This window comes from Dromiciops gliroides, chromosome 3 (assembly GCF_019393635.1).
Source record: "Dromiciops gliroides isolate mDroGli1 chromosome 3, mDroGli1.pri, whole genome shotgun sequence".
NCBI lineage: Eukaryota > Metazoa > Chordata > Mammalia > Microbiotheria > Microbiotheriidae > Dromiciops > Dromiciops gliroides.
In genome coordinates, this window is record NC_057863.1 from 589,605,375 (window position 1) to 589,619,463 (window position 14,089).

General features: G+C 39.1%; 1 protein-coding gene across 1 annotated transcript in view; it reads left to right on the forward strand.

The window, feature by feature from the left end:
• LOC122751134 (protein argonaute-3) overlaps positions 1-14,089 on the forward strand; it is a 110,461-nt gene that overhangs the window by 23,492 nt on the left and 72,880 nt on the right. The window contains exon 2 of the mRNA XM_043998073.1: positions 6,810-6,981. Within this exon, the coding sequence (XP_043854008.1) occupies positions 6,810-6,981 (172 nt within the window). The remainder of the gene's footprint in view (positions 1-6,809; positions 6,982-14,089) is intronic.

The window sequence follows — 14,089 nt, forward strand, 5'->3', positions numbered from 1 at the left end:
CTTACAGCACAATAGTATTCCATTGTATTCATATACCACAACTTGTCCAGCCATTCCCCAATGGATGGGCACCCCCTCAACTTCCAATTCCTTGCTACCACGTAAAGAGCAGCTATAAATATTTTTGTACATGTGGGTCCCTTTCCCCCTTCCATGATTTCTTTGGGCAAAAGACCTAAAAGTGGGATTGCTGGGTCAAAGGGTATGCACAGCTTTATCGCCCTTTGGGCATAATTCCAAATTGCTCTCCAGAATGGTTGGATCAGCTCACAGCTCCACCAACAATGCATTAGTGTTCCAATTGAGGAAACCTTTTTCAAAGAAACTTCTATGTTGTTTTTTTCAACCTACACCTATTTTAAATTTTAACTAAATTTAACTAAATTAATTTTTTTTTTTTGGTGAGGCAATTGGGGTTAAGTGACTTGCCTAGGGTCACACAGCTAGTGTTAAGTGTCAGGTCAGATTTGAACTCAGGTCCTCCTGACTCCAGGGCTGGTGCTCTATCCACTGCACCACTTAGCCTCCCCCTTAATTAATTTTTTTAATGAATAAAAATCTACCTTCTCTCCCTTTCTTCCCCCCATTAAAAAAGAAAACAAAATCCTTTGTGCCAAATATGCATAATCAAGCAAAACAGATTTCTACATTGGCCATCTCAAAATAGATCTATAGATATTGATAGATTGCCCCCTCTATCAGAAGGACCTGAGTTTAAATCTGGGCTCAGACATTTACTAGCTCTGTGACCATGGGTGAGACACTTAACCCTATTTGCCTCAGTTTCCTCCTCGGTAAATTGAGCTAGAGAAGGAAATGGCAAGCCACTCTGGTATCTTTGCCAAGAAAACTCCAAATGGGTCACAAAGAGTCAGACATAACTGAAAGGACTCAACAACAATAACACAGGTCCATAAGCCCTCTCCTCTTTTGTTGCCAAATTCCTTGAGAAAGCTATCTGCAATAGATGCCTCCACTTCCTTTCCACTCCCTCTTTTCTTAACTGTCTCTGAATTAGAATTATCAAACTCAACAGTAGACAAAAGACCTCAAAGCAGCCAGAATCATATTGAAATGTTATTGAGAAATTCAATTCAGTAAATATTTATTAGGTACCTTCTGTGTGCCAGACACTATCCTGAGCTCAGGGGATACAAAAAGAGGCAACAGACAATCCCTACCCTTATGGAGCTTACAGTCTAATAGGGGAGATAACATACAAACAAATACATACAAAATAAGCTACATACAGGATAAATAGGAAATAATTAACAGGGAAGGCACTGGAATTGAAAAGGGTTGGGGAAAGCTTCCTTTAAGAGGTGGGATTTTAGTTGGGACTTAAAGGAAACCAGGGAGGTCAGTAGTGAGAGTGGAGGAGGGAAAGCATTCAAGGCATGAAGGAGAACCAGAGAGAATGCCTGGAGCAGAGAGATGGAGTGTCTTGGGGGCAGCTAGGTGGTGAAGTGGATAAAGCACCAGCTTTGGATTCAGTAATACCTGAGTTCAAATCCAGCTTCAGATACTTGACATTTACTAGCTGTGAGGGAGAGGGAGAGAGAAGAGAAGAGAAGAGAAGAGAAGAGAAGAGAAGAGAAGAGAAGAGAAGAGAAGAGAAGAGAAGAGAAGAGAACTCTTCTCTTAGTGTCAGAACCTTGGTACAGGCCCTTATCACCACATGTCAGGACTATTTACAGTAGACTGCTCTTTGGTCTCTGTGCCTTAATTCTTTCCCCATTGTCCACTTAGCTGTCAAATTGATTTTCCTAAAGTACCTGTTGAATAAACTCCCAATGGCTCCCCATTGCCTGTGTGATCAAATATAAAATTCTCTGGCTTTTTAGCCCTTCATAACTTGGCCCCCTCCTAGCTTTCCAGTGTTCTTAATTTTTTTTTTTTTGGTGAGGTAATTGGGGTTAAGTGACTTGCCCAGGGTCACACAGCTAGTAAGTGTCAAGTGTCTGAGGCCAGATTTGAACTCAGGTACTCCTGAATCCAGGGCTGGTGCTTTATCTACTATGCCACCTAGCTGCCCCTTCCAGTGTTCTTAAATGCCCATCCCTTCCCCTATATACTCTGCAATTAGTGAAACTGGCCTCTTTGTTCTTTCTTCTACATGACAGTACGTGTCTTGATTCCAGGTATTTTCACTGACTGTCCCCCATGCCTAGAATTCTCTCCTTCCTTATCTCTGCCTCCTGGCTTGCTTTAAGTTTTACCTTAAGTCCCACCTTTTGTAAGAAATCTTATCTAATTTTCCTTTATCTTAATGTCTTTCCTCTTGAATTAGCCCTAATTAATATTGTCTGTATCTTGTTCATGCATAGCTGTTTGCAGACTGTCTTTCCCTTTAGACTGTGAGCTCTTTGAGAATTGGGACTGTCTTTTGTCATTCATCGTATCCTCAGTGCTTAGCATAGTACCTGGCACATAGTAACTGTTTAACAAATGCTTCTTTTTTTTAATGTAATAAAACATTTTTATTTATACTCTTGGATTCCAATTTTTATCCATCCTTCCCTTCTCCCTCTCCCTCCCTGAGGCAGCAAGCAATCAGAAATAGGTTATACATGTATGATCATGTAAAACATCACTATATTTTTAATAAATGCTTTTTGATGGAAACTTAAATGGTCTGTTGTAATGGGGTTTCATTTTCAGGTGTGGGTTGAACTAAATGACCATTGGGGTCCCTTCCATCTCTGTAATTATCTTATTGTGATCTTATTCTTCTTATATCTATATGTGTTTATTGGAGAAATTTACCTGGTTGTCTCACTGACACTTGAAAATCATGATACGGGGGGGGGGAAATGGTTTTGAGTCACAAAAACCTTGGTTTAAATCCCAGTTTTGCCACTTAATTACTCAGATTATATTTACTTGTCTTTGGCAAGTTCCTTAACCTCTCTGGGCCTCTGTTTCCTCATCTGTAAAATCTCCTGTCCTATGTAACTCCTCTCCTTTTTTCTAAACTATGTAGCTAGGTGACATGGTAGATACAGTGTAGAATTTGGAGTTAGGGAAAGTTGAATTCAGATCCTACTTCCGACACTACCTGTGTGACACTGGGCAAGTTATTTAATGTCTCAGCCTCATCTGCAAAGTAGGTTCAGTAACAGTACCTCCTTCACAGGGTTGTTGTGAGGTTTAAATGCAATAATTAATATATGTAAAGTACTTGGCAAACCTTAAAGCATTAAAGTGTTAACTATTATTACTACCCTGTTTTTTTAGTACTTCCCATTATTCCATTCACCGTTTATAACCTAACAATGAATTTTGACTCTTCCTTATCCTATACTCCAAATTTTCAGTCACTTGCCAAGTCATGTCAATTCTATCTTCACAATATATTTTTCATCTTTTTTTTCTCTATTTTTACACTGCTACTATCCTAATTGAGGCTTTTATCACCACTTGGCTAAAATGTTGAAATAGCTATCATATTGGTCTTTGTTACTCTAGGGTATCCCTCTTCAGTTCATCCTTAGCTATGGAAAAATAACATCTTCCTGATGCTTATCATTCCTGTGCTCATCAACCTTCAGTGGCTTTTTCTTGCCTTTAGGTTAAAATGTAAAGCCTGGCATTTAAGCACTTTCACAATCTGGCTCTATCCTACCTTTCTAGCTTTATTTTACCTTACTCCACATTATGTTTTGGGCAAGTAGGTGACACATTGCTTAGAGCATGGTGTCAAATTCCAGAGAAACAGGGCCACTAAAGCCTGTACGTAAGGATTCCTGCAGGCCACAGGTGGTAATGCAGAGTGGTATTTGATACCTCTGGGGTAGAGTATAGGAGGATTTCTTAAACTTTTTCCACTCATGACCCCTTTTTGCCAGAGAAATTTTTATTCGACCCAAGGTATATAAAATAGGTATACATTTTACTGTTGCCAAATTTTTCACAACCCCCACATTCAGTTACATGATTCCATATGGTGTTGTGACCCACAGTTTAAGAAGTTTTGGCTTATAGAACTTGGAGACAGGAAGACATGAGTTCAAATCCTTCCTCAGGCACTTGCTGAGTTTGTGACTTAGTCTATATATGTCTGTTTCCCCATCTATAAAATGGAAATAGTAATAATAGCACATAACTTATATAACTTATGAGGATGAAATGAGTATGTAAAGCAAGTATGAAATACATAAAGCACTTTGTAAACCTTAAAATGATATAGAAATGCTAGCCATTATTAACACTTTGTTTTCTAGCAATATTTGACTACTAGCTATATCCCATGCTTGGAATGTACTTCCTTCTTAACTCTGATTTGTAGAATCCTTATCATGAAGGTTTAGCTTAGGTGCCACTTCTTCCATGAAGTTCTCTGTAATTTCCTCCATTATTATTCTTTTTTTCCTTTTAAAAGTTTCTTGGGGGTCAGCTAGGTGACGCAGTGGGTAGAGCACTGGCCCTGGATTCAGGAGGATTCTGAGTTAAAATCTGACCTCAGACACTTGACACTAGCTATGTGATCCTGGGCAAGTCACTTAACCCTCATTGCCCTGCCCCCCCCCCCAAGTAGTCTAAAAGTTTCTTGGGATACATTGATATTTATTTCTCTTGCTTTTTACAGGTTAGTGTTATAGATGTATGTATATGTGTGTGGGGGGGGGGTATGTGTATGTATCTATGTATATGTTTTATTCCCTTCCTTGAGGCTAAGGATTATTTGGTTTCTCTTTATATCTCCAAGACCTGGCACACACAGTAGGCCCTCAGTACATGCTCCTGTCAATTGAATTTCTGTCTTGATTTGTGGCTGTTGCTGGATGAAGATAGAAGAGTGAGCAATTACAGGATGGCCTCTTGAGTGCCATCCCCATGGAGATTCTCCCTTTTTCTTTTCTTCTGCTTTAATACAACAAATAGGCTTAATCATACAAACCATCAACCAGTACCTTCCCAGAAAATAATTAAGTAAAATTATGTGAGAGTAATTGCCACTGGTTATAGATGTGGCCTTATATTTTTAATGACCTTACCATTCATTCAATCAGTTCTCAAAAATGGCTTGAAGAAATAAGTCAGCAATTCATTCTAGAGAGCAACGAAGACATGGTTGGTCTAGATAACCTCCTTAAAATACATATCTGTATAGTTCCTGCTGTTTTAATCAGACTTAATCTCCCTCTTGTAATTATTGGAAGTCACTGAAGTGTGTGTGTGTGTGTGTGTGTGTGTGTGTGTGTGTGTGTGTGTGTGTGTGTGTGTGTGTGTTTGTGGGAGGGAAGTGGGTCCTTACCTTATTTTTTATGAGGCAGCATAGTATAGTATCCAAAAGACCAGTTTTAGAATCTAGAAAACCTGAGTTTCAGTCCTGCTGCTGACATATTGGCAGTGAAGCTGCTCTCAAGTCACAGGTCTTAAAGTAATTTTCTCTAAGACTATAAATTGCCCAAGTGGAGGGAGTTTGAAAGTTCTCTATGACAAAACAACTCATCTTCCTCCTCCCCTCAAACTCTCTGCTTTCAAACTTCCCTGTTACCATCAACAGCACCCCCATAACAATCTTGATGTCATTTTCAACTCCTTACTTTCATTCAGCCTTAATATCTAATCTGATCATGTCACTCCCTCCATTCAATAAAGTCCAGTTGTTCCCTGTTACCTCTAGGATCAAATAAAAAATCCTCTGTTTGACATTCAAAGCTTGACATTCATACCTGATCTCCTCCTACCTTTCCAGTCTTTTTATGTTTTAAATGTTCTCCATGAATTCTGTAACACAGTGGCACTGGACTCTGTACTAGTCCTCAAAAAAGAGACTCCATCTCCAGACTCTAGGCATTTTTTAGGCCTAGAATAATCTCTCTGTTCATCACCTTCTGGCTTCCCTGACTTCCTTCAAGTTCCAGATCAAATTCCGTTTTTTATGAGAAGCCTTTTTTGCTTACCTTTAATGCTAGTACCTTCTATTGATTATTTCTAATTTATCCTGTCCATATTTTATTTGTAAATAGCTGTATGTTGTTTTTCCCCCATTATACTGTGAGCTCCTTGAGAACAGGCACTTGTCTTTTACCTTTGGGGGGGGGGGCGCGGCGGATTCCCAGTGCTTAGCACAGCACTTGAGACATAAGTGGTGCTTAATAAATATTTATTGACTAAATGAAGAATCTTGAATCTTACCACTAGTATCCCTAATTTTTTTTTTTTTGGTGAGGCAATTGGGGTTAAGTGACTTGCCCAGGATCATACAGCTAGTAAGTGTTAAGTGTCTGAGGCTGGATTTGAACCCAGGTACTCCTGACTCCAGGGCCGGTGCTCTTATCCACTGCACCACCTAGCTGCCCCCCATCCCTGATTCTTAAAGTGCATTGATTAAGTTCTTGCTGATCACAATTCCTCCCTTTGAAATTCATTATTGTAGGTATCTCAATAGTTTTAATAATGTCTCTAAGTAGATATGACATACAATTATAGGCAACACTGTCAGAATTGACTTTTTTCATATTAAATGCATAGAAACCCTCAACCCAAGGTGTATATTAAGCTTTGCAGCAAGCCCAGATCCAGGAATCATCAAGTACAATATTAGGTTATCCCCATTTGAATATGACAGTGTTGATATTAATCATGTAGAACAGGGCTTTATAAGCTTCTTCATCATACTTTTGTTATGGCCATGGACCCACTTTAGCAGTCTGGTCATGTCTATGGATCTTTTCTCAGAATGTTTTTAAATGCATAAAATAAAATACATAGGACTGTGAAAGAAATCAATTATATAAGTATATATAATTATATAAGCAAATATAAGGTGCAATGATACATTTCTCTTTTTTTCCTATCAGGACCCGTTGGGGCACAGCCCCTGCTCATGGTGCCCAGACGTCCTGGCTATGGCACCATGGGCAAACCCATTAAGCTGCTGGCCAACTGCTTCCAAGTTGAAATTCCAAAGATTGATGTCTATCTCTATGAGGTAGATATAAAACCAGACAAATGTCCTAGGAGGGTAAACAGGTAAGATATGAAACATTTTGATTTTAGGAGTACTTTGCAACCTACTTTAATTGTTTGTGCATCTGTTATAAGAGTATGTCTATAATTTGACTAAGTATACTCCAACTTATTTTAGAATTTAGTATATACCTTGGGGATAGAAGAGTTGCAAAAGTAATAGTACTATTATCTAAACTATATTTCACTTTAACTTGAACATTTACATTATCCTAGTCATGATAGAAAAAGTCTAATGCAACTGTACATCTTTCCTTAACTCAGGGTAAACCCAGTAGGGAGGTGGGGAACATTCACAGCTGATCATCTTACAGTATTGTTGTTACTTTGTACACAGTACATTTCACTTTGCATCAGCTCGTGTAAGTCTTTCCAGGTTTTTCTAAGAGCATCCTGCTCATCATTTCTTATAGCATAATAGTATTACATCATAGTCACATAGTATAATTTGTTCAGCCATTCCCCAGTTGATAGGCATTCCTTCAATTTCCAGTTCTTTGCCAGCAGAAAAGAGCTGCTGTGAATATTTTTGTACATATGGGTCCTTTTCCTTTTGTTTTTTATCTCTTTTTGGATGCAGGCCTAGTAGTGGTATTGCTAGGTCAAAGAATATGCATGGTTTTATAGTCCTTTGGGCATAGTTCCAAATTGCTTTACAGAATGATTGAATCAGTTTACAACTCCGCCAACAGTGCATTATTAATGTCTCATTTTCCCCACATCCCTTCCAATATTTGTCATTTTCCTCTTCTGTCCTATTGGCCAATCTAATAGGCATGAGGTAATACCCCAGAATTGTTTTGATTTGTATCTCTCCAATAGTGAATTTGAGAATTTTTTTTCCATATGGCTATAGATAATTTTGATTACTTTATCAGAAAAATTGTTCATTTATCAATGGGCAATGACTTGTTTTCAGAGAGTTACTTCAGTTTTTTTTTTCCCACAGTTACTATTGCTAACTGTATTTCCCTTCATGCTTCCCCCCCCCCAATTTATTCTATTCTCTCTCCTTTAACCTGTCCCTCCTCAAAAGTGTTATACTTCTAACTACTCCCTTCCCTAATCTGCCCTCCCTTCTGTACAGGGCTAAAATTCTAGCTAGTCTGTCTAAAATATCTAATGAGTAGTTGCCAATAAATTATAAGCTTTAGCAAGAGTTAGACTTTTAAGCATTTATTAAGGAGAATAAGAATTTGGTGAAGAGAGAGAAAGAGACCTAGATTCAGCTGCCTATCTCAGGGAGTCAGTGTCTCCAGCTCTTCTCCCCCCCCCCCCCCCCCCCCCCCCCCCCCGCCCCAAGCTCCTCCAGAAAGAGAGCAAGCCTCACCTCTTTTATAGACAGTACCCACGAGCAAACGTCACTTCCTGATGCCAAGGAAAATTGCATGGCTTGCCCTCAGACAACTTCTCCTCATGGCGGAGCTTTCCTACAGTAGCTCTCCAGCAGGTGGCGTCATTCCAATCGTTACACTTTATCACCACCACCTCCTTCTCTTATCCCCTTCCTCTCCTTTTCTGTAGGGTAAGAAAGATTTCTATAAACAACTGGGTGTGTATATAATTCCCTCTTTGAGATACTTCTGATGAAAGTAAGATTCGTTCATTCCCCCTCACTTCCCCTATCTTCCTCTCCCTGTAAAAGCCTTTTCTTGCCTCTTTTATGTGAGATAATTTACTCATTCTACCTCTCCTTTTCTCTCAGAGCATTTCTCTCTCACCCTTTAATTTTATTTTTTTAGATACCATCCCTTCATATTCAACTCATCACCTGTGTCCCCCTGTGTGTGTGTGTGTGTTCCTTCCAACTGTCCTAATCTAAAAATTTCTTATAAAGTCTTAATAAAGTTCTTATGAGTTACAAGTACCATCTTCCCATGTAGGAATGTAAACAGTTTAATCTTATTAATAAAATAAGTCCCCGGGGCAGCTAGATGGCACAGTGGATAGAGCACCCATCCTGGATTCAGGAAGACCTGAGTTCAAATCCGGCCTCAGACACTTGACACTTACTAGCTGTGTGACCCTGGGCAAATCACTTAACCCCACTTGCCTCACCAAAATAAATAAATAAAAAAAAATAAAATAAAATAAGTCCCTTATGAGTTCCCTGTCCTGTTTACCTTTTGTGTGTGTATGAGGCAATTGGGGTTAAGTGACTTGCCCAGGGTCACACAGCTAGTAATTGTTAAGTGTCTAAGGCTGGATTTGAACTCAGGTCCTCCTGACTCCAGGGCTGGTGCTCTGTTCATTGAGCCACCTAGCTGCCCCTCTTGTTTACCTTTTTATGTTTCTCTTGAGCCTTGTATTTGAGAGTCTGTGACTTGCCCAAGATCACAAAGCTAGCTAAGTGTCATGTCTGAAGCTGAATTTGAACTCAGGTCTTCCTGAATCCAGGGCCAATGCTCTATCCACTGTGCCACCTAGCTGCCCCTGAGAGTCAAAGTTTTTATTCAACACTGGTTGCCTAAAAGTCCACTCTTTCATTGAGCTCATTTTTTCCCCTGAAAGGTTATACTCATTTTCACTGGGTAGGTGATTTTGGTTGTAATCTCAGTTCCTTTGCTCTCCAGAATATCATATTCCAAGGCCTCCAGTCCTTTAATGTAGAAGCTGCTAAATCTTCTGTAATCTTGACTGTGGTTCAACAATACTTGAATTGTTTCTTTCTGGCAGCTTGCAATATTCTCTCCTTGACCTGGGAGTTCTGGAGTTTGGCTAAAATATTCCTGGGATCTTTCAGGAGGTGATCAGTGGATTCTTTCACTTTCTATTTTATTCTCTGGTTCTAGAATATTAGGCAGTTTTCCTTGATGATTTCTTAAAAGATGATGTCTGGGCACTTTTTTTAATCTTAGTTTTCCAGTAATTTAAAAATTATCTCTCCTGGCTCTATGTTCCTGGTCAGTTGTTTTTCCAATGAGATATTTCACATTGTCTTCTATTTTTTCATTCTTTTGGTTTTGTTTGATTGTTTTTTGATTTCTCATAAAGTCATTAGCTTCCATTTGTTCAATTTTAATTTTTAAGTAATTATTTTTTCAGTGAGTTTTTGTATCTCCTTTTCCATTTGGCCAATTCTACTTTTTAAGGAGTTTTTTTCTTCATTGAATTTTTGTGTCTCCTTTACCAAGCTGTTGACCCTTTTTTCATAATTTTCTTGTATCACTTTCATTTGTCTTCGCAATTTTTCCTCTACCTCTCTTACTTCATTTTCAAAATCCTTTTTGAGCTCTTCCATGGGTTAAAACCAATTTATATTTTTCTTGGAGGCTTTGGATGTTGGAGCTTTGACTTTATCTTCTTCTGAGGGTGTGTTTTGATCTTTCTTGTCACCATAGTAACTTTCTATGGTCAGATTTTTTTTCTGTTGTTTGCTTATTTTCTCAGCCTGTTTCTTGACTTTTGGGGGGGAAGCAGGGCAGTGAGGGTTAAATCACTTGCCCAAGGTCACATGGCTAGTAAGTGTCAAGTTTCTGAGGCTGAATTTGAACTCGGGTCCTCCTGAATCCAAGGCTGGTGCTTTATCCACTGTGCCACCTAGCTGCTTCTTGTTTCTTGACTTTTAATACTTTGTTAAAGTAGGACTCTGCTTCCAGGGTGGAGGGTACACTGTAATAGCTTCAGGGAATTTGTGCAGCTGTTTTTAGAGATACTTCTAAAGACCTGTATGTTTTCAGTTCTTTCAAGTTTGTATGATCTAACCAGAGGTGTGTTTACTATTCTCCTGATCTGTGAGAGACCACAAACACTCTTTTCTGCCCTGGAAAATGTGATGAGGGTGCCTGTTTCACTAGGGCTGCAAGCTCTCTCTGGTGTGATAGTGCTACTCCTTGCCTTGGGACTCCTCCCCAAGACTGCAACCTGGAACTGTGTATGGGCAAAACAACAGAGTCCTGCTTCAGTGCTAGAAAAAAGAGGCCCCTGTAATCTCTTTCTGACCAGTCATTCAACCCCCTAATTATCTATGGACTGACATCAATTGGGGAATGGCTGGACAAGTTGTGGTATATGAATACAATGGAATACTATTGTGCTGTAAGAAATGATGAGCAGGAAGAGTTCAGAGAAACCTGGAGGGTCTTACGTGAGCTGATGATGAGTGAGATGAGCAGAACCAGAAGAACATTGTACACAGTATCATCAACATTGAGTGTTGACCTACTGGGATGGACTATATTCTTCTCACCAATGCAATGGCACAGAAGAGTTCCAGGGAACTCATGATAGAAGAGGATCTCCAAATCCAAGAAAGAAAAAAGAAAGAAAGAACTGTGGAGTATAGATGCTGATTGAACCATATTATTTCTTTTGTTTTGGGTGCTGTTGTTTTTTTTTTTCTATTTTGAGGTTTTGCATCACTGCTCTGATTCTTTCTCTTGTAACAGGATTAATGCAGAAATAGGATTAATGTTATTATGTGTATATATATATGTGTGTGTGTATATATATATGTATATGTATAGAGATATATAGATATAACCTATATCAGATTACCTGCTGTCTAGGGGAGGGGGGGAGGGAGGGGAGGGAGGGAGAAAAATCTGAAATTGTAAAGCATGTATAAACAAAAGTTGAGAACTATCTTTACATGTAATGGAAAAAATAAAATACCTTATACATAAAAAAAAAAATTATCTATGGGCTGAGAGCTCCAGAAGTAGCCGCTGTTGCTCATTCAGTGGTTCCCAAGGCCTGCTCCTGGTTTGCTGGGGCCTGGTCTATGCTGGCAGAGCCTGTGCTGGACTGCACTTCACTCTCGCCCTACTGGGACAGACCTTTCCTGCCAACCGTCTAAGTTATATTTGCTTAATGAATTAATGAATTAATTTATTTTTCAGTTTTTCTGGGCAATGAGGGTTAAGTGACTTGCCCAGGGTCACACAGCTAGTAAGTGTCAAGTGTCTGAGGTCGGATCTCAACTCAGGTCCTCCTGAATCCAGGGCCGGTGCTTTATCCACTGCACCACCTAGCTGCCCCACTGTGCCACGTAGCTGCCCTGCCCACTGCAATTAAAAAAAAAAAGTCATCTTAGATTGAGTCAATAGAAGCTTAGCCTTCAAGAATAGGGATGTGATAGTTGCACTGAAATTGAATATTGTTTCCAGTTCCGGGTGCTAGAAGAAGAAAATTAATAAACCTGAGTGTCCAGAGAAAGGCAACTAGAGTGGTAAAGGACCTTGAGTTGGTGATAAGTGATGATCAGTTGAAAGAACTGAGTACATTTATGATGGAGAAGACTCTAGGGAAACATGATAAACAAAGGTATTTGAAGGACTGGTGTGTGGAGGAAGGATTAGACTTGTTTTATTTGGTCAAAGGCAAATTTGGACTTGATGTCAGTAGAAACTACCTATCAATTAGAAGTATACAAAAGTGGAATTGGTTTCCGTGAGAGGTAGAGGGTTCTACCTACTGGGAGGTCTTGAAGCAGAGGCTGGATGACTACTTGACAACTACATCATTTCTTATGGGTATTGGTTGGACGAGGCTGCTGAAGTATCAAAATTTGTGATGTTGGGGGCAACTAGGTGGCACAGTGGATAGAGCACTGGCCCTGGAGTCAGGAGTACCTGAGTTCAAATCCAGCCTCAGACACTTAACACTTAACTAGCTGTGTGACCCTGGGCAAGTCACTTAACCCCAATTGCCTCACTTAAAAAAAAAAAAAAATTGTGATGTTGACCTTAGCCTTGCAGGAAGATAAGGATTCTGAGAGGTAGAGATAAGAAGTATTTCCCAGACATGGGGAAACAAATGCATAGGGGTGAAAAATGCCTTCCTACTGTCTAACTTGTGGTTTATTGGTGATTTATTTTTTTATATCTGAAAAAGGATAAGAAATCTACAGGTTACTATGCATGTGAACCCCAAATGGATTCCATTATAGATATTTGAGAGGGAGAATGATATCTTAAAAACAGTATGCTAGAAGAGCCCTAAGCTAATTAGCATAAGGGTAGAGTTTGTGTGAAGGGTTGATTGACTCTTGAAGTAGACCAGACTTGAGGTAATGAGGGACTGGACTAGAGTGGTGGCAGTCAGAGTAGAAAAAAAGGATAGACTAATTCACTAGATGTTCAAAAACAAACTACTAAATCACAAGCCTCTGTCTGTGTGTGTGTGTATGCATGTGTTGATATTGGTTCTGTTCGTAGTTTTAAAAATTTGTGTGGTTGATCCTACTATAAAAATGCTAAATGTAGATGAGATTAATCCTTTGGGTATGAGTTGGATTAGATGGTTTGTAAATTCTTTTCCAACTCCATGTTTTTGTTCCATTTAATCTCCAGTTTTATATCTTGAAATGTAGATTATCTTCTCATTGGTTGCATCATTTTATTGTTACTCAGGTAGGAGGAAAGAGGATCTCTGATTTTGTTCATTTTATTTTGATTTTCAGTTACAAATTATCTCCCTCCATCCTCCTCCTCATCCATAGAGAAGGCAAGAAATACAATACCCATTTTCCCCAATTACATGTCAAGACAGTTTCTAGCATTCTTTTTTTTTTTTTTTTTGCAGGGCAATGGGGGTTAAGTGACTTGCCCAGGGTCACACAGCTAGTAAATGTCAAGTGTCTGAGGCCGGATTTGAACTCAGGTACTCCTGAATCCAGGGTGGGTGCTTTATCCACTGCGCCACCTAGCCGCCCCCGTCTAGCATTCATTTTTACAAGATTTTGAGTTCCAAATTTTTCTCCCTCACCTTTTCCAAAATTGGTAGTCAATTTTGATATAGGTTATACATATCCTAAGAAAAATGAAAATTTTAAAATATGTTTCAGTGTGTACTCAGAGTTCATCAGTTCTTTCTCTAGAGGTAGATAAGCATTTTTCATCATGAGACTTTAATCTTTGATCAGAGTAGCTAAGTCTCTTACCATTGATTTTTGTTACAATATTTTTATTGTATCAGTTCATATAAATGTCCCCAAGTTTCTTTGAAACCATACCCTTTGTCATTTCTTATAGCACAGTACTATTCCATCACAATCATATACCGTAACTTGTTCAGCCATTCCCCAATTGATGGGCATTCCCTCAGTTTTCAATTCTTTGCCACCAGAAAAAGAGCTGCTTGTGAATATTTTTGTGCTTATTGGTCCTTT